Below are 20,918 nucleotides of genomic sequence, written 5' to 3' on the forward strand. Positions count from 1 at the left end.
ACAGTAAATTCTGTAGAGTAAATTTGACTCTATTTAGAGGGGGACCAAGTTTTAGAGTAATATTTACACTTGGAAAAGAGTAAAATAAAGAATTGAGAAAAAAAGTCACTCAAGGGTTCAGGAAGGAACTTACGACCTTCAGCTTGGGAGACTGCCACACTACCACCTGCGTTATGCCCCTCCTACTGTTTGCTAATCTCCAAGAGGAGAGCATAACTCTTTATTTTACTCTCTTCCAAGTATAAAAACTGAGGCTATTTGGTCGCACTCTAAATAGAATCAAATTTACTGTGTAGGTTTTTGTTGTTGTTATTTGTGGCGGAGCTCAGTCCCTCTATTTCGCGTACCAGAATAGTGGTGACAATGAGGGTCCTGTTGGCCATGGAGTCGGTGACGTTTGTGCTGGAGTCCTTGTTGCTTTCTGTTAAATTAAGGCCAGTCTGCGAGTTCCACACGCCAATCTGTTAAAAAAACAAAAATGTACAGATGACAATCCAACCAGGCCGCAAACTTTGGCTTTAGCCACCGTACACGAGCGACACGAAAGGGAAAATCAACAACGCACAACAGATGAGAGACCAGACGTGGACACGTTTGCGGGAGTAAAGGGAGAAAAAAAAAAGGGAAATTCAGACCACAAGAAGTTGATTAGTAAACAGCGTTACTATTCCTTTAGTCTGCTTTGGGGGCAGCTAAAGTACAGACCTTTTTCCACACTTTATTCAGGCGATTGTTGCCTGCGATTATCTTGCAAAAAAAAAAAACAATCAAGAAAAAGCACTTTAAAATGGATGACATTGAACATTTAAAAGATAATGGAGCAAAATGAGGTTGGAAGCGAACAATGACTCGTTTGCGTTGAGTTGCAACTTGTAACGAGTCGTGCTGCAATTTCAGTCATTGTAAACATTTGAAGAAGTGTTTTTAAAGGAGACATATTATGGAAGTATTCCGTCTTTTCGAATAAAGTTTGTCTAATATTATGCAAATGTGGCCTTTTTAACTGCGAACATTTTTGGCTGATTTTTCGTGTCTTTTGTGACAATATAAACGCCAAGCTTAGCAAAAGACGAGGAGACTCTTCTCTGCCCTGATTTTTTTTTTCTTGCCTCGTTCCTTTGCCTTTTTCCTTTTCTGATCAAAAAGCGGACAAAATGAGCTCGTCAAGCATAAATATGACGGTGGCTAGCTAGCTAGCTAGCTCCCTAGCAGGTAAATGAGCACCATGGGAGCTAGCCAAGGAGCTAGCTAGCTAGCTAGCACCTGGGGTTAAAGCCAAACTGTGACAGGGTTTTTACTTAATAGATTTGCCACCTCTGCCCATAACTCAAACTTTAAAACAACAAAAACAAGACCGTGAAAATGCTTTTTATTTATTTACAAATATCCATCTATAAAATGCGCTTTAAGCATTGCTGACTCGCCGCGCGGTTGTAGTTGAAACCTCAGTGACTTTTTACACTTTTACTCCATGAGCTGCATTTTTCCTTAAAATGTTTCAGTTTTTTCAACATGGTTTGTCTTTCTCTCCCTCATAATCAACGTGACAGACAGAAATTCACCGCCTAATATTTAACTTCGGTTTAAAAGCAGTGCTGATCTCAAATTCAAAGGGATGCAACGCCGCCATCTGCAGGGATCTGGTAGTCATTACAGTGATTTACAAACTTGAATTTCACAGACGAGACGCCTCCACGTCGAAAAACATATTTGACAAGTATAACTCGGTGTGTTGTATGTAATTCTTGAGGGTATTTTGTCATGTCACTCGTAAATAGTTTTGAATCGTTTAAAAAGAAACATAATATGTCTCCTTTAATTTATTCACTGCCAGCCCAGTAAAAAAGATTTTTTGACGTCTATAGCAGTCAATGGCAGCGAATGAGTTATTGTATTGTATTGTTCAACACTAAATGAAATATACAGCATTTAAAAAAAAATGCTTAATAGTTAATTGAGACAAAGATAAAAGCAATAATAAAAATAATTCATAATTAAATTAATAACATTTATTGAATATATATTTATTTTATTTCTTTATTAAATATATAAATGATCAAATAATTACATTCATAAAATTCATAATAAAATAACAATAACAATAATAAAGTAATAATGGATTTTTGACGTCTATAGTCGTCAATGGCAGTTAATGAGTTTGTACAGGACTGCTCTTGGTATGAAAATTACAGTATTTTTTTTATATGCTTAAGAGTAAATGGAGACCAAGAGAAAAGCAATAATAATAAAATAATAATAATTTTTAATCAAATTAAATTAATAACATTTATTGAATATATAATATATTTATTTTATTTCTTTATTAAATATATAAATAATTAAATTCATAATAAAATAAAATAGCAATAATAAAGTAATAATGGATTTTTGACGTCAGTAGTCGTCAGTGGCAGTGAATGAGTTTGTACAGGACTGCTCCTGGTATTGTTCAACACTAAATGAAAATGATAGCATTTTTTTAATTGATATGCTTAAGAGTCAATTGAGAGCAAGAGAAAAGCGGGTCAGACGGTTCACCTTCTCCAAGCCATCCTCTTTCAGGCTGATCACGTCCAAATCAAAATCTTTGCGCAGGCCGTCTGTCTTGTTAATGACGATTTGTCCCGTTAAGCCGTTCCACTGCACCTGTGGGAAGAAGCGGGACAACCAATGAATCCCAATTATTTGTGTTCTAAATTGTTATATAGCAAAATGCTCCATCCGGTTTCCTGCAGAAGTAAACAAGTATTAGGAGAAAATGAATAATTGATGAGCGCTGCTGCATTAGGGCCAGTCCCGGAGACAACGGCGAGTTGCGCCGTAATGGGCATGTCTGCATTGGCTGGACATTTCAAGTGAGTGTGCGCGTGTGTGTGTGTGTAGTGTGTCGAGATGATGATGATGATGTAAATGGGACAGGCAGGCAAGGCCCGGGTCTGAGTGCGGAGCGGTGGGCGGGCAGCGGGGGGGGGCTCATGAATGCACTCGCCGGTAATGAAGTGAGCTCGGTTTGAATAACAGTCAGCTTCAGTCTGAGCAATGCACGTCCTCGTCAAGCTTTCATCCAAAAAGATGCACAAAACGTCATTTTTACTCATCATGTCACACACGCATCCTTCCGTCCCTTCTCTCGCCATTTTCATGAATATGTCGCCATTTGCTGCTCTGCACAGTTTTGGGTGAATTTGGTCAAGTGATACGTCATTTTAGTTTTGGTCCAGATTTAGATACATTTCTCAGTAATAATGCATACATGTTAATGCCAAATAAAATTGAAAACGTGCATTAATCAATCAGTCAATTTGTTAGTTACTTCATGTTAAAGATTAGATAGCTCTTCGTGCGAAAAGAAAAATGCACTGAGCTGTCACCAATGTCTTACAAATGCCATCTAGTGGCAGAAAAATGACAATACAAATCAATATCACACTTGTTTTTAACAGTACATCATTTTAATGTTAACTCAATTTTATGAATTATTATAAAATGTCTGCATCAATGACAAAAAGATTAAGCCATATTTCTATTAGTTTAAAAAAAAACTTGAAAAACTCGCAAATTTGCCACTTTATTAAGTGGCAAATTTGTGCGTTTTTTTCTCGCAAATTTGCCACTTCATAAAGTGGCAAATGTGTGGGGGAAAAACTTACAAAGAAATACACATACAGTAGCATTGTTATAGTTTAAAGCAAGGATTTGTTGGTGGTTAATGGGACACTATAAAAGGATGGAGGCGGAATCATTCTTAATTTAAACTTTAGTCGTCATACTACAGCAACAACACTTCCTGATCCTGGTCAGCTGACTAAACACTAACCAATCAGAAGCTAGCATACTTTAGGTAAATGCAAGTGAATGATGGAGAGAAGCAGATTCGACACATCAACTTAGCTACTTGTACATAAAAAAAAGTATGAATGTGTAAATAAGAATTCTGGAAACATAAATGTGCAAATAAATATACATCTGAATAAATTCACTTAACTCTTTGACTGCCAGACGTTTTCAGAAAAGGGATGCCGTGGGTGCCAGCCGATTTAAGCATTTTGACTGATCTTTCAAGGTCCACAGAAAATTATGTGTTTGGACTATGGAAACACACATACCACCAAATGAAAGATTGGACTCTCATCTTTCATCAGAAAAAAAAAGTTTGTTTCTACCTTATTCCGTTTTTCAGTAATCAACAATAGAAAATGGTTAGTTTCACCTCGGTTTTGAAACAAACGTCTTTTAACGTCTTTGGCACTCCTCCCTAGGATTTTACTAAACGTTATTTAACGTTTTTGGCAGTCAAAGAGTTAATCTCTGCTAAAGCAATTACTACCTCCTTCTTTTGAAAACCCAACCCAAATGTATTGGCACAAACATCCGAGTAGTACGCTATGTATTTTGCGTACGTTTCTGAGGGTTTTTTTCTTGCAAATTTGCCACTTTATAAACTTGCAAATGTGCACGTTTTTTCTCGTAATATTACAAAACGCCAACGCCTAACAACCCCCCCCCCCTCCAACCCCCACTCCTTGTGAAAAAGAAAAAAATTGACGGGGCCCGAATACACCGTCGTAATTTGCAACAGTTAGCAGACCCGTTTAAAAAAAAAAAAAAATGGGTGATATTTTTTTATTATTAGAACATGTTGCTTGGTGCCGTTTTTAAATAGAAAACCTGAATGCACCATTTTTGATCATCCAGCCATCTCGCGTCTTCTCCTCAGAGATAAGACAATTGGCAAATGTTCCGCAGTGTAACGAATCGTCCCGTTGCTTGAAAGTCGAGTTTTCCTGCCGGCCTTTTCAGTTTCTCTTAAAGTGCGGTCCAATTTGTTTCCCTCCGTTCATGTAGAGGAGGCTACGGCGTGGCTAAGGCTCGTCTTCAATCAGTCGGCACATCTGTGTTGCCGACTTGACCGCTAAATCCAGATGAAACGCCGCCATTAAGTCGCCCTTTTTAAATCCACTCCAATCAAACGTGTTGATCATGCGCTGCCGGTGTCATTAGTGTGCCGCCGCATGACAACATCGGGGATTAGCGTGTCATGTAGACACGCTAATGAAAGCGCACAGCGGCCGAGCAACCATCAAGACAAATTGTTTGTTGCACGCCAAATGGTTTGTTTTGTGTTCATTTCACAAAAACATAAGCGACGATCCCGCTAACAGCAATTTTGGTAACATTTGGCTCTGTTCAAGAAATATCAATAATGTCGCCAAAGCTGTTTTAATCAGCTGATATTAGCCTTTTTCATTGGATAATAATAATCGGGAAAAAATCTTTTTTTTTTTTTTGTAACGTTACACAAGACAATAACATTGAAGCATTTTAGTAAAATCTGTCAACCGAACATTTTTTCCACAAGAACACATTATAAAATAGACAAACACATTTAAACCAACCTTTTTTTTCAATTGCCAAAAATATTTATTTATCTTTTTATTTATTTATTTGTTTAATTAATTTGTTGTAAATAGAAAAATATTAATAAAATGAACAATTTATTATAGACATTTGCATTCATTTTTTTTACAAGAAATAATTGCTTTATTTATTTAACACAAATGAGCAAAAGTGAAATAATATATTACTGCCACTCCTTTATTTTATTGAAAAATTTATAAATACATTTATTTCAAATAAATACAATTGGTAAAACAATTTATCATAGGCATTTAGCATGTATTTATTTTAGTAAATAATTGATTTATTACAAATAAAGAAATGTTTACAATACCCTATTATTGACATTCAGCATCTATTTATGTATTCAATAATTCTTAATGGATTTATTTAAAATTTAGCAATTTATATTTTACGCCTGTTTATTAAATCATTTGTAGCTATTAGAATTAAATTAATTATGAATGATGCATTTTAGAAATGAGAATGAATCTTTTCATCATCTAGTTAAATTATGCAGAAAATGAGAATGAATTTGCTATTACTGCATTATGAAAATAAATGATTTCACATTTAAATGAATTATTTCACACGCAAAAAAATCAAATCGGATCAAGCTGTCGTACACAGGAAAAGAATGTGCTAGCAGCTAGCTGTTGGCTAGCAGGACGGTTGAGGGTGAAAGCGGCCTCAAAGTCGCGTCGTCTTTAAGCGGAAGCCGACTCACGTCTTTGAGCATGTTCATGAAGCGGGCCCCGAAGCGCCAGGGCTTGTGTCGGTGGCACTGAAGCGAGCTGACGGTGAGCTGGGCGGCGCGCTGCGAGGCCGCCGCCACCATGTAGACGGCGTCGTACATCAGAGACGCTTCCGTCTGAAAGCACAAAGCAATCGTGCAAACGCTTACAAAGGCGTCAAAGAAAGAACAAAAAAATGCTTTCCAGGCCTTCTTTACCCTTAAATCAAATGATTTCAGATCATGTGTAGCCATTCTGTTCATTTCTATTGTGCTATAGTTGATCGTTATGATGAACTGGCGAGGAGAAAGATCACCATGTCTTGAGCAATTATCACACATAGTTACTGCAGGTGACCAAGTGAGCAAATTTTTCTTTTTTTTCATTTCTATAGTGCAAGGTGACACCTGTTATTAGCTCTTTGACTGCCAGACGTTTTCAGAAACGGGATGTCGCCAGTGCCAGCCGATTTAAGCATTTTGACTGATCTTTCAAGGTCCACAGAAAATTATGTGTTTGGACTATGGAAACACACATACTACCAAATGAAAGATTGGACTCTCATCTTTCATCAGAAAAAACAAGTTTGTTTCTACCTTATTCCGTTTTTCAGTAATCAACAATAGAAAATGGTTAGTTTCACCTCTGTTTTGAAACAAACGTCTTTTAACGTCTTTGGCACTCCTCCATAGGATTTTACTAAACGTTATTTAACGTTTTTGGCAGTCAAAGAGTTAATAACTGACGAGAGAAATGATAATGTCGTGAGCGATCGTGACACGCACTTTGAGAATTTGACCAAGCGTGCAGCACTTTTATTAGCTCTCGCTGTACTCTTAGATTGTTTTTAGTTCTATTCATTTCTATTGCGCAAGGTGACACTTGTCATTAATAACCGGCAAGAGAAATGATCATAATGTCGTGAGCAATCATGACATCTACTTTGCAATTTTAACCAAGCACGTGGCACTTTTTTTTTTTTATTACACTTTAGATTATGTCTACTTGTATGATTTTCAATTGTGCAAGGTCACACTTGTAATGAATAAGTGGCGAGAGAAATGATCGGCATGCCATGAGCGATCGTGACACATAAAACAGTCAACACTTTTTCATTACTCTTTAGATTACTTCTACTTGTTTTAATTTCTATTGTGCACGGTCACACTTGTAATTAATAACCGACGAGAGACATGGCATGTCATGAGAAATCATGGCGCGGTCTTTGGACATTTGACCAAGGTTGCTGGAGTTTTTTTTTTATCTTTAGATTGTTTCTAGTTCTATTCATTTCTATTGTGCAAGGTCACACTTGTAATTAATAAGTGGTGAATGATTGGAATATCGTGAGTGATCATGACACGTATTTTGCACCTTTGGCCAAGCACGCGGCACTTTTTTATTACACTTTAGATTATGTCTACTTGTATTATTTTCTATTGTACTTTTATACTCTTAGATTGTTTCTAGTTCTATTCATTTCTACTGTGCAAGGTGACACTTGAAATTAATAACTGATGAGGGACATGATCACCATGTCATGAGTAATCATGACACGTACTTTGGACCAAGCATGTGGGACTTTTTAGATTGTTTCTAGTTGTTCTTTTCATTTCTATTGTGCAATGTGACACTTTTCATTAATAACTGACGGGCGACACGATCACCACGTCTTGAGAAATCATGACGCGGACTTTGAACATTTGACCAAGCGTGCGGGACTTTTTTTTTTTTTACACTTTAGATTGCTTCTATTCTATTAATTTCTACTGTGCAAGGTGACACTTGTCATTAATACCTGGCAAAAGAAATGATCGTAATATTGTGAGCGATCATGACACATATTTTGTACATTTGACTAAGCGCGCGCGTCACTTTTTTTTTGTGATTATTTCTACTTGTTTTTTTTTTCTATTGCGCAAGGTGACACTTGCAATTAATAAATGGCGAGCGAAACGATCGGCATGTCATGAGTGATCGCGACACATACTTAACACAGTATTTTCACTACTCTTTAGATGATTTCTACTTGTTTTCATTTCTACTGTGCACGGTGGCACTTGTCATTAATAACCGGTGAGAGAAATGATCCCCTTATCAGGAACTTTTTTTTTTTTTATATTAACCTGTAACGCTGCTCCACATTAATGAGAGCTATCAGAAGATCCTAATTATTATTTCCCGAAATAGATGTTTGCGTGCTTATATCTATCAGAGTACAGTTCACAAGTAATGCTAGCATGCTTTTTGCTGGGGGGGGGGGGGGGGTGTTATGATGATTAATTTTGTTTACCAATGCTGAAGATCTGTAAATAGCCGGCGTTATCTTTTAATGAGCCTCATTAAAGCAGATAAACAAGTACAAGTGGAGCCGCTTAACAAGCTCTTCCACTGTCCAAATGTGTCCTATTTATTGTTGGGTCGCGCACCCCCTTTGAGCGGAAAACTTCTCAGAGTGGATGAGCCTCCATCGCCAACAACTTTGCGGGTTTTTTTTTCCTTTCTTGACATTTTTATGATTATCATCAACATTAAAAATGCTGTCGCGCTCCCCACATTTTGCCATTTTCAAATCATTTGATGGTGAAATGTGTCGATTTGGATTTGATTGTGGTTTCCGACCGTCATCATGCCCTCCATCATTCCCGTCTCGGCCTTGGAGGGGGCCTGCAGCCGCTCCATGGACCACCTCTCCACCACCGAGGCCACCTTGGGGTTGTCGATGTTGAGCAGCCGGAAGCCCGTCATGTTGACGCCGCTGTAGCGGTACGGCTCCAGGTCCAGCGCAAACAGGTCCTGCCGGGGAAATTCATTACATTAAAAGTTGACTTTTTTGGGGGGGTCCAAAACTGCCAAAATAAAAAATAAATAAATGACTAAAAGTGAAAACAAAAACGGATATAAAAAATATAATTCAAAAATTTAATTAAAAAAAATAATACAAATAGAAGTAAAAATGACACCAAAAAAAATGTATCCATAAATATATAAAAATAAAAAATAAAAATAAATACAAAAATAAATATATAAATTAATTTAAATATTAAGAAAGAAAGAAAAATGTTCTGCTCTCACATTTATTTATTTCGCGCTGCAGACAGGACGAAATGTTATTCAAATGAGGGGGCGGTCCTAAGCGTGTCTTGGGTTCGGACTCCGTCGTCGCAAACTGCCTTTCATTTGTCGAGTGAGTGTTGGGGTGGGAGTCAAATCATTAATAACACCTTGCGCTAACCAGGTGACGCGTCTCGGTTGCGAGTGAGCGCCTGCTTGTGTGGATTACTGCATTTGGATGACTTTGCGTTTTATTTCTATTGTGCAAGGATAGTTTTGACTTTGTGGAGTGGTTTTAAATTTGATTGCAAATGAACTTGGTTTTGATTTTGTACATTATATCGACACGTTTTGTTTGATTTCTGTTATGTCAGATGGAGGTTGTCGCGACTAACAATCACATTATTCGGATGACGCCTCGACCTCACAAGCGTGCTTATGCAAATGAGCGTACTTTTGACATGGCGGATGATTTCAAATCATTGTTTGATTTCTATTGTGTTAGTTTGTTAGTAGCAATCACATTAGTTAGATGATTTGACGACTTTGTGAGCAGTTGCGCGTAAGCAATTGTTACTTTTGAGCTGATGGATTATTTTCAGTTTGTTCTGTTGCGTTCCTGTTGCGCTAAGAGAATGTTAGCATGAGCAAAGATCATATTATTCAGATTGTTTAGTTTTGACTGTGGATTTTAAGAGTTTCTGTTTAATTTTCGCTGCACTAGGTGAAGGTTATGGTCAAATTAATTTAAAGACGCGGAGGACTTTTTTTTTTTTTTTTTTTTTGATGATGTTGAACTTTAACAACGACAATCACATTATAATAATTAGAGCCTCTGACATTGTGTTTGGAGGGTGCATGTGAGCAAACCTACTTCGGGCTGCGACTTTGTGGATTATTTTTGAGTCACTCTTGGCTGCTTACCAGCGTGGTGAAGAAGAAGTGGTAATATTCCGTCATCATCCCCATGGACAGGATCTGCAAAGGGTTGAAAGGCAGAATGCTTTAGAAGCAAGCTTGCAATTCATTTTCCATGCAGATTTTGCTTCTAAATGGGAACTTTCAACTCTGCTGAGATTCGGCCGGAAACACATTTGACTAATCTTGCGCGGCGTGCTCAATATTAAGACTAAAGCTACTTGGATTCCTAAATTGTCTGTTGCATTTTTAGCCGCTACGCTACAAAAATGTGACCTTTTTTTTTTTTAAAGGAATGAAATGAACATTATATAAGCATAATTATCAGGCGATAAAACGGGAAAATTTTATTTGACAAGTTGGATTTCTAATAGCAAGTTAGTAGCCAAAATTATTTACATCAGATATAAAAAGTCTACACACCCCCATTCGAATGCCAACTTTTTGTGATATTAAAAAAATGAGACCAACATGAATTGTTACAAAACTTTTTCCCTCTATTGGTGTGACCTGCACGCCTCACTTGACTTTCTTGAACAACTGCAATAATGTGGTTGCACAAGTGCGCACACCCTCTTACAACCATTGTTGATGTTACATCACAACCAACTTGAATAAGGACGACTTTGCTCTTGTAACATGACAACTTTTTTTTCCGGAGGAGAATTAGGGCCAGTGAAGAGGAAAAAAAAGAGAAGAGAACATCCCCATCCCCCCCCCACCAAAAAAATTACGTTTTTTTTATTATTTTTTTTAGATATAAATAGGGAAGGAGAAGAGCCAGTGAAGAGGTGAAAAAAAGGGTTGGCAGGATTCTCACTTTATTTTCAGAACTCTGACTTGAAAGTGAGAATTCTGAAAGTCAGAATTCTGCCTTTAATCTAAATTCTGAGATTTAAGTCAGAACTCTCACTTTAAAGTCAAAATTCTAAGATTAAAGTCAGAATTCTGAGATTAAAATCTGAATTCGGAGATTCGAGACTTTAATCTCAGAATTCTCACTTTAAAGTACGAATTCTGAGATTAATGTGAGAATCCTGCCAACCCTTTTTTTCACCTCTTCACTGGCTCCTCTCCTTCCCTATTTATCAAAAAAAAAAAAAAAAAAAAACTTGTTTTTTTTTATTGTAAATGTTGTCTAAAATTGGCAATTTTTTAATTTCTTTTGGAACACACATGTTGGCTATGTTTGGATTATGCGGGGGTCTTTTCTTCTTGGCACAAAAAGCTTGAGAACCCGTGCCGTCGTGTGTGTTTCGGTGAGTTTGCAGTGGTTGACCTGCTTGAGGACGTCAGCCGACGTTTGGTAGGAGCAGTCGAAGATGACGTAAAACTCTTTCCCCTTCTTCATTTCCTTGAGGAGCGGCCGAGCGTCTTTGCTTCCGATTGGCAGCTGGCGGATCTTGATTTTGATGCTGTATCTCGACGGAGCTTTGATCAGCTCTTGCAAGCGAATCAGGCCTTCAGCACACAAACGGCATCATTATTTGACCCCCAAATCATTTTTCATCATCACAAATGTTATACAAAATTTCATAGAATCATCCAAATTGGAGAAGTTACAAAGTGTGACACATGGCAAGTCGTGTTACAGATGAACAAAGTTGTGACGGCTGTATGTTACATAGCGGGTCAAAATGACCCGTTCAATTTGAAAAATCTAGAAAAACTTGAAATGTCAAAAGATGTATGAGAAAACTACGCTTTAGAGCGGCCTTTTATTGTAGGCAGTGTAAGGCACACCTGTGCAATAGCCGTGCTATCTAATCAACATTTTTGGTATTTCACATCTGTCGGGCTGCATAATTCAATTTTTTATCATGATTACAATTTTGATTGCCACGATTTGAGTCATCTGATCGTTAGCGATATTTATTGAATCAAGCACTTTCTCATCCGCCACCAGGGGGCGAAAATTACAACAAGCGCAATGTAGAAGAAGAAGAACGTACTGAATGGGTTGCGACGTAAATAACAATGGCGGCGTACGTCCAAATAAAATTTCTACAAAATGTATTAAACTGGAAATGATTTTTGAAAAATGAATCTCATATTTATGTTATTAACAACCAAATGCATAATATAAAGCAAAATTGTCATGACAGTCTGGGTTCCTTTTAAACAAGAACATTTTATTTATTCAGTTTGCCCTTGTTAATTAATTTATTGGTATCATTTATTCTGAAATGATTAGACATTCATTTTGCTCTAAAAACTAGATATTGTTTGTTGAAAAGTAGTGCAGTAAAAATGTAGATGTTTTCCCTAAAGTGATGAATAATAATAAATAATTGGGATTAGCATTTTAGGCCATAAACGTGCACTCATACACACCTGTGAGGTGGATAGATCTTATCGGAAAAGGGGAAGGGCTCACTAACTGATTGGGAACAATATTAACTCATTTGCTCCCAAAGACGTATAAATATGTTCTATTTTTTTTTAAATGCCATGGTTCCAATGACGTATTTATACGTTTTTTTTACATGTTTTTTTTTTTAAATCCTAGAGCATAACAACCTCTAAACTCTTAAGAGAATGCTTGAAGCAATGGTAGTTATTACAAAAATGGCCAGCAGGTGCAGCAGAGTATAAGAGACCAATCAGGGCCATGTTGCAAAAAAGCTCTTTCCCCCACTAATATAAACAGATTTGTGAATAATGATGAAACTTAGCTGTATTCTAATGCTACTTGCTGCAAAACAGAAACAGATAAATACACTTTTTTGTCCTGACGAAAGAAGCGACTCTAATCTGTCTATGTTTTTACAGCAATAGAACATAATATTCTGTGGGCCTTGCAAAATCAAGTCAAAACCTACCCGTGGCGTCCTCGTAGACCACGGTGACCGTCTTCCACTTGTAGTACTGCACGATGTCCAGCACGGCTCGACTGATGGAGGTATATTCGGGATAGAGGTTGATGTAGAAGCTGTCTCGGTTGTCCACGGACGGATGCTTCCAACGCGTCTGGATGTGAGGGACTTCCAGGGCGTTGCAAATGGACTGGACGGCGCTCACCGACGAGCTGTGCGACGGTCCAAACACGGCACCCACGCCCAGTGCCAACTGGTCGCAGGCTGGCAATTGAGAAAGACAAAAACGGGTCAACGGCCAAATCGGAAAATGACAATGACGAGAACACGCTTTCATTTTGGGATTTTACTCTTCATGTACAGTAGTCTTCAAGTCCAACTATTTTAATAATGGAATAATTGTTAGGAGCCTTTTTTTTTTTTAATTGTCAAAATGCTTCAGCATATCAACAGTAATTGTCAGAGGTGGCAAATCCAAGTCCAGAAAGTGAAAACCCTGCTACAGTTTGGCTTTAGCCCCAAGTGCTAGCTAGCTAGCTCCCATGGTGCTCGTTTACCTGCTAGGGAGCTAGCTAGCTAGCATCAGGGGCTGGATTTGCCACCTCTGGTAATTGTTCACTGATTTCTGTAGTCCTTTGCAGACTGCTTATCTTCTGTGTTTAATCAAAATGAGACATTTGCCAACATCTGTTTTTACTTTGGAAAACAATGATTGAACCGGTAACATAGTACAATATCAATCCCTTTTTTTCTTAAATCACTATACAAATACGAGATAAACAAACAGATAAAATGAATTTGACCAGTTGATTAATCGACTCTAACAATATTCGATCGTGACGAGCACTAATTCCGACCTCTTCTGGAGGCCTCGAAGCTGTCAAAGAGATTTATTCTCTGGACGTCGTAGGTCAACGTGGTGTTTGGCATGAGGGTCCGATTCCTGTTGATGTTGGTGACTGCAAACTTAAAGGCCAGCTCCTCCACACTGATGGGGTCCGTCTCCAGCGTCTCAAAGATGCCGCCTGGGTCGACACCAACAAAAAAAAAAGGTCAAATGGGGTGTGAGCAGGCAATACGCAAGGAAAGGCAGCTTTATAGTGCATTTCATACACAAAGTAGCTACAGAGTCAATTTTATTTTATTTACTTGGAAGAGTAAATTATTCAGAGTGGAATGATTGGTTGAGGGATGGTGGACCCAAGAGCGGGAAATTAAGGCAGTGAGACAGGAAACAAGGGTAATACGTGGAACTTTAATAAAACATAGGAAAAAGGGACAACCGTGAATTGATGGGCGTGGACAGGACGTAACTCGACAGGGTCTGACATAACGTAGTTTGACTGGACAGGACTTGACAGGACAGGACATGATTGGACTGGTTGACGTGACTGGACTGGTCGTCTTGACTGGACAGGACGTGAATAGGCTGGTTGTTGTGACTGGACAGGACCTGACCAGACAGGACCTGACTTGGCTGTGACAAAGACTTGGCTGTGACGAGGACTTGGCTGTGACGAGGACTTGGCTGTGACGGAGACTTGGCTGTGACGGAGACTTGGCTGTGACGAGGACTTGGCTGTGACGAGGACTTGGCTGTGACGAGGACTTGGGTGTGACGAGGACTTGGCTGTGACGAGGACTTGGGTGTGACGAGGACTTGGCTGTGACGGAGACTTGGGTGTGACGAGGACTTGGGTGTGACGAGGACTTGGCTGTGATGAGGACTTGGCTGTGACGGAGAATTGGCTGTGACGGAGACTTGGCTGTGACGAAGACTTGGCTGTGACGAAAGCTTGGTTGTGACGAGGACTTGGCTGTAATGAGGACTTGGCTGTGACGGAGAATTGGCTGTGACGGGGACTTGGCTGTGACGAGGACTTGGCTGTGACGAGGACTTGGCTGTGACGAGGACTTGGCTGTGACGAGGACTTGGCTGTGACGGAGACTTGACTGTGACGAAGACTTGACCGTGACGAAGACTTGGCTGTGACGAAAGCTTGCCTGTGACGAAAGCTTGGCTGTGACAAAGACTTTCAAGCTCTGAAACCGCTTCGTCATGTGGACGAACGGCTTAAACGGTAAGAAACTTGTGAGGAAACATTGAAACTGGTTGTTGTGTGGACGGGGGCCTAAATACACCAACACCAATTACTTGACAAGACACACCTGGGGAAGACACAAGCGGCTGAGGGCACTGATAGGTTGACACACAGGAGGACGTGGTTGCGCATAACGAGACGAGGGGAAAGACAAGGAACACAAAACAAAAACCCGACTCCACAGAACCGAAACATGACAGCAAGGAATTTAACTGCTCAGTTTTAATTGCAAAAATATAGAAAGAAAGCATTCATTCATCATTTTTTACAGCCTCACTCTCCATCGTCCATATTTGCTTTGCCTGATTGTAAATATGACATAATATTGCGCAGATGTCCTTGGGTCATGTCACTGGAGTCTGAAAGCAGATTTAATCCCATTCAGCGAGAAGCTTCACCTCGGCCAGCCTCGTCCTATTTGCACGGCCTACATTCCCGCACGGCTTTTGGGAAACGCGTTGGGACAAGGAGACACATCAGACCGCGCTTACGGGGTCACTGCAGGTCGTCTTCATCACTGCCGGATATACGTCTTATTCATGTCTTCTCTCTCTCTCTCGTATGTTGTTTCATAGTTTGTTGAACTTGTTTGATCGTCCTTTTGACTCCGGCGCGGCAGATGCGACGCTCTGCAAATGTTTTTGTCTTAAGCTTTAAATCTTCACTGATGAACCCTCCGTCGACACAGACGTCACTTTGAGCTACATGATGAGCAACTCTTAGTGTGATGCAGTGCATTTTGTACACCACTGCAAAGCAACATCATTATAGCTCATAATAATAAATGCTTGTTACGCCTCTATGCACTGTAAAAAAAAAAAAAAAAAAAAATTGTAAAAAAAAAAAAAGTTTTTACGAGAAGGTCATTCTCTTGTTATTTCACAGTATTTTTCTCGTGCCGCAGCTGCTGGAAAATTACAATTTTTTTGTTTGTCTTTTTAAACTTTTTTTTATTTTGACAGCACTGTAAGCAAACTTTCATATAACAGAATTTTACTTTTTATTTTACAGTTTTTTCCCTGTATTTTAAAAATATCATTTAATTTACAAAAATACCATCTGATTTTACATGTCAAAAACACACATATATATATATATATATATATATTTCTGTTCTTTTACCAAAAAAAAAACCTCCATTAGAAATACATATATTGATTGTTAAAATATGTTCGCCAATGTATCTTAATTTCACAAATATTTGTCTCTTATTAAATAAAATAAAATGTAACTTTAGCCACATGCTGCTTCACCAAGCCTAAAGACATTATTATTTGCTGTGGAAAACTTTTAGCCCTAAGAAAAAGTATTTCTCCAAAATAAAGTGAAAGCCACAGAAAAAAAAGAATCATTTCAAATGTAAATCGCCCCAAAGGTTCTTTTTAATAGGCTCGTTCCAAATGTTTGTTTTGCTCGTTCCAAATGTTTGTTTTGCACACGGTGACATTGACAAGCGCAGGTGGGCTCAAGGCTACCTCTGAATTGCTTTTTCTTAAAAAAAAAAAAGTCCCTGTGCTTTTCTTCTGATGCTATCACATATGGTAGTTTTAAAATGGATGGATGGGCCGGGTCATTCGTAGATGAGCTAAAAAAAAAAAAAATGTGGGTGTAGATTGTGTACGTTTAAATGAATAAAACCTACATTTGTCCAGAATTGAACACAAACAAAGAGGGCTTTCACCCCTCGCTCTTCTGTAAAATTACCAACACTGAGTCTGACCTGCCCCCACGTAGAATTATGCTATTCACGACAATAGAGCTCCTAACACTACTTTTATCCAAATACATGTGATATGTGTTAGGTCAGAGGTGGCAAATCTTGGTCCAGAAAGTGAAAACCCTGCCACAGTTTGGCTTTAGCCCCTTGTGCTAGCTAGCTAGCTAGCTAGCATCGGGGCTAAAGCCAAACTGTGGCAGGGTTTTTACTTTTTGGACCTGGATTTGCCACCTCTGTGTTAGGTGGTGAAGCAAATAGGTGGTATCGATCACATCACTATTAAGTAGCAGTTAACAGTTATTTGTCTTACATAGCACTTGAGAATTTTTAAATGTTATTGAAAATGCCGCCTGTACTAACCATTAACTTTGGGACTAAACTGGTGACAGTTCGATCCTGGAACATTTTTTCCCCCCCACTTCCATTATTTCCCATTGGACAAACTCGATATCCAAAAATGTTCCACTGACAAAAAGCACAAAGAAATGTCAGCCTTGAGTAGTCAAACTCATTTCAAGCATCTAAAAAGGCCCCAAAGACAAAAGGTCATTACACTCCGCAGCTGCATATGAAAATGGGATTTAAAAAAAACAAACATCTTTTTTAAATGCCTCCGTGGAGACCTTGATTGTGAAGGACTTTTTCTTTTTTCTCGGATCCCGAACTGAGAGCGCCTTGTCTGGCGCTGTGACGCTCGCTTTTGACAAACGTGCGCCCATCCCAAGCAGTTGCTACAAGTCCTGCTAAAATACTTCCCAATTCTGCTCACCACAACTTAAAGCATCAATCAACCATTTTTGCGCCCGCACCCCGAACACACACACACACACACACACACACACACACACAGATCCTGTAACAACTTGTCTCTTCCAAACAGATGGTCCATTTTGTGCACGGGGCCAAAATAGCTCCCCCCACTATGTAGATTTTCTGATTTACATCTCGGTAGCCGACCTCTAATCACACAAACACAAAATCATGCGCACCCGCCGCATGAATAATCTCCAAAAACGCTGCCAACACAAGATGCAAATACAACAGGGGAAGCAGATTCATTTGGATTCGTTGTCGTTTGTTTGTGATGTGAAAACGAGAACATAAAATGTCAATTCAAGAATACGTCGATTATTATTGTGGCTGTAGTGTGAAGTGGTGCATCGTACTGACACGTGTACGAATATCACCTCCGAGCGGGTAAATTATTTGGATAAAAATAATCAATGCAATGTATAAAAATGTAATCAAATCAATCCAATCATTTATATATTTACTTTAAATCCATTTATTTAATGACAAAATTATGTATAGGCCTAATTAGATTTGAATAATTTCATTTAAATGGTTAATTCCATTAAAACACACACAAAGCAACTTAGCTTAATAGGCTCAAAGTTACTACTGAGTACATATGATGATAATAATAATAATAATAAATACATTATCATTCCTTATAATTTGCTATTGATGACGCACCATTTTCACATAACCCTGTTCAAAATTGACCTACAGCTAATCCATGAGGTGGAATGTGATAAACATGAACATTTGTTCCTCCGGTTGGGTTTTTATAACAGCCAAAAGAAAACTGCTCCAGCCAGTTAGACATATTGTGTCATCTCGTTAACGCCAAACATTAGCACAGGTGGCAAATCCAGGTCCCGAAAGTACAAACACGGCCACAGTTTGACTTTAGCGCTTTGTGCTAGCTAGCTAGCTAGCTCCCTAGCAGGAAACCAAACACCCGGGGAGCTAATGCTAATGCTAATGCTAATGCTTGCTCATGTTGTTTAGCGCTTTGTGCTAGCTAGCTAGCTAGCTCCCTAGCAGGAAACCAAACACCCGGGGAGCTAATGCTAATGCTAATGCTAATGCTTGCTCATGTTGCCATTAGCATGGCAACATGAGCAAGCAACCAGTCTTTACAGCAGATGCAATTTGAGAGGCCCCACCCCTTTAAGTCCAATCATGTTCTTGATTTGCAGAGATGGAGCAAGCAGACTTGCTTCTAATGGATGTTTGCTTGCGTGTAATTTGGCATGAAACGCGGCTCGCTGGTCCCAGTAACTAATCAGCAGCATCAAATTAAGCTTAGACAGAGAATTTGACGACATATGGAAAGCCCGCAGCTCTTTGTGTCTGGATGAAGAGGAAGGAGCTGATGTTTTTATACAACCTATCAGGAAATGAGCTTGAAGATCTGAGATGTTATCACTGAACTACAGCAACTGTCATCATTTAACGCCATGTACGCATGTGTGTGCGTGAATTAGTGAAGCCACTGAGAATCAGAGTGGCTCAACTCCATTTTGTCATTTTTAACTTAAGAGGGGTTTGCGATTTTTTTTTTTTTGGGTAATTTGCAAATTATTATTATTATTATTTGGTATATTCAGTAACTAACTTTGTATCCTCAACATTTCAGTAAAAGCCCGGTGTTGTGTTTGCTGTATGCTGGTTTTTCCAACTTTTACACCAAATACCACCTCAAAAATTATTTGGCTATCCAAGTACCATAATGAACCCAAAATGAAAGTCACGAGTGGGGGTTACATCCGCCCATTTTTATTTGAATTTTCAAGAAATGTGAAAAATAAAACTGAATGGAAACGCTAGAAATTCGAAAAAGGGCCCAAAATTCGCAAAAAAACAAACGAAAAAAACGCTTGGAGGGGGTGGATTTTGAAGCGTATCGGAAAAAAACAGAGGTGACAAATCCAAGTCCAGAAAGTAAAAATACCTGCCCCAGTTTGGCTTTAGCCGTAGGTGCTAGCTAGCTAGCTCCCTAGCTGCTTGTTTACCTGCGAGGGAGCTAGCTAGCTAGCATCAGGGGCTAAAGTCAAACTGTGGCAGTGTTTTTAACTTTCTGGACCCGGTTTTGCCACCTCTGGAAAAAATCAAAATGCAAATTTTGGCTATGGAAACGGGTTTTGCAAATAAACGCTAACAAGTCGCTCGTTTTGACCAGATATTACGTCACAAGAACGTTTGTAGTCACAAAGCAACGGCGGACGATAAAGTAAGGTATGTTTGGAGGGATGACAAAACTGAAATATTTTTGGAATGAATTAAAGATGCAAATATTTATGCAATTTTAGATGGTAAACGGCAAAGAGTTATCAAGAATTACAAAAGCAAACTCATACGACGTCATCACACGGCGCAGTCGCTTCCTGGTTTTCTTCTTCTTCTTTTAAATTACTGGTAGAGCACATCTCTATGGTGTATAGCGCCACCTAGAGCGGCGGAGTCCCCTCGCAATATTCGCAAAAGAACAGATGGAATCGTCATAAGTCACATGTCCGTTTTGCGCATTTTCAGTAAATCCGCTGAAAAAAAATCAAAACAACTGACTACTGTAACATTTTGTACGTTTTGAACATTTATTCCAGTGATACTTTCACATACCACTAAAGGGAGCCCATGTTCGGCTAATGGTACGAGCGCCATTATTTGCTTCGATGATCTTCAGCCTCCCGCTTAGTGCAAAAGTCGGTCGGCTCTTGCAGTGCAACACTGCTGCAATCAAATCCAATTTTGCTTTGGGCGCTTCCCTTCTTAAAAAGACGCCGAAATGAAAGTCACTGTTGAGGTTCATTAAGCACCCAAACATCTCGGGTGGCTTTAAATGATTTACTGCGCACTAACCAGGCCACAAAACAAGACACAACAAGCTTGATTGTTGAAAGGGAAAAGGGGGGCTTAGCAACTCATTATAAGGTCTGGATATAGCGCAACTTCATTCGCTAATTATATCAGCGGCTTCATCTGTCTTGCTCCATTTTTAAGGAAGTGCTCAGAAAAGCAGATAAAGCTGCAGTCGATGGAAGTCAACAACGCTGAATTTATCTGCGTGTCTATTTTTCATAAGGCGAATCACAAATTCCGTTTGCAGGCGACAAATAGGTCACTGCATCCACCAGATGAATAAATGGCCTTTTTTTTGGGGGGGGGGGGGGGGCGGGGGCTCAACATGACGGAAAGTTTAGCAAGTGTGTGTATACTGATGAAAATGTGCAACTCAACATGACGCGCCCCCGCCCCCCTTCCCCTCCCTAAGTTGTTTAAGAGTCCCCCTTGAAAGTTTGGCTAACTCCGTTACCTTAGTTTGACCAATCCATGTTAAATTGGGTGGACATTTCTATCGTAGCAGGACTTATGGAAAAAGTCTCAAGAACTC

At 39.1% G+C, this 20,918-nt stretch overlaps 1 protein-coding gene across 2 annotated transcripts in view; it reads right to left on the reverse strand.

The window, feature by feature from the left end:
• LOC144052037 (glutamate receptor ionotropic, kainate 1) overlaps window positions 1-20,918 on the reverse strand; it is a 33,401-nt gene that overhangs the window by 5,434 nt on the left and 7,049 nt on the right. The window contains exons 2-10 of one of the 2 annotated variants that reach the window (XM_077565790.1): window positions 13,777-13,944; window positions 12,926-13,183; window positions 11,383-11,564; window positions 10,110-10,163; window positions 8,754-8,927; window positions 6,125-6,268; window positions 2,539-2,646; window positions 706-747; window positions 348-461 (exon numbers count right to left, since the gene is read on the reverse strand). In XM_077565790.1, coding sequence (XP_077421916.1) covers window positions 348-461; window positions 706-747; window positions 2,539-2,646; window positions 6,125-6,268; window positions 8,754-8,927; window positions 10,110-10,163; window positions 11,383-11,564; window positions 12,926-13,183; window positions 13,777-13,944 — 1,244 coding nt within the window. The remainder of the gene's footprint in view (window positions 1-347; window positions 462-705; window positions 748-2,538; window positions 2,647-6,124; window positions 6,269-8,753; window positions 8,928-10,109; window positions 10,164-11,382; window positions 11,565-12,925; window positions 13,184-13,776; window positions 13,945-20,918) is intronic. The other variant, XM_077565791.1, reaches the window with a different exon arrangement.

The sequence above is a fragment of the Vanacampus margaritifer genome, chromosome 5 (assembly GCF_051991255.1).
Source record: "Vanacampus margaritifer isolate UIUO_Vmar chromosome 5, RoL_Vmar_1.0, whole genome shotgun sequence".
Classification (NCBI taxonomy): Eukaryota; Metazoa; Chordata; class Actinopteri; order Syngnathiformes; family Syngnathidae; genus Vanacampus; species Vanacampus margaritifer.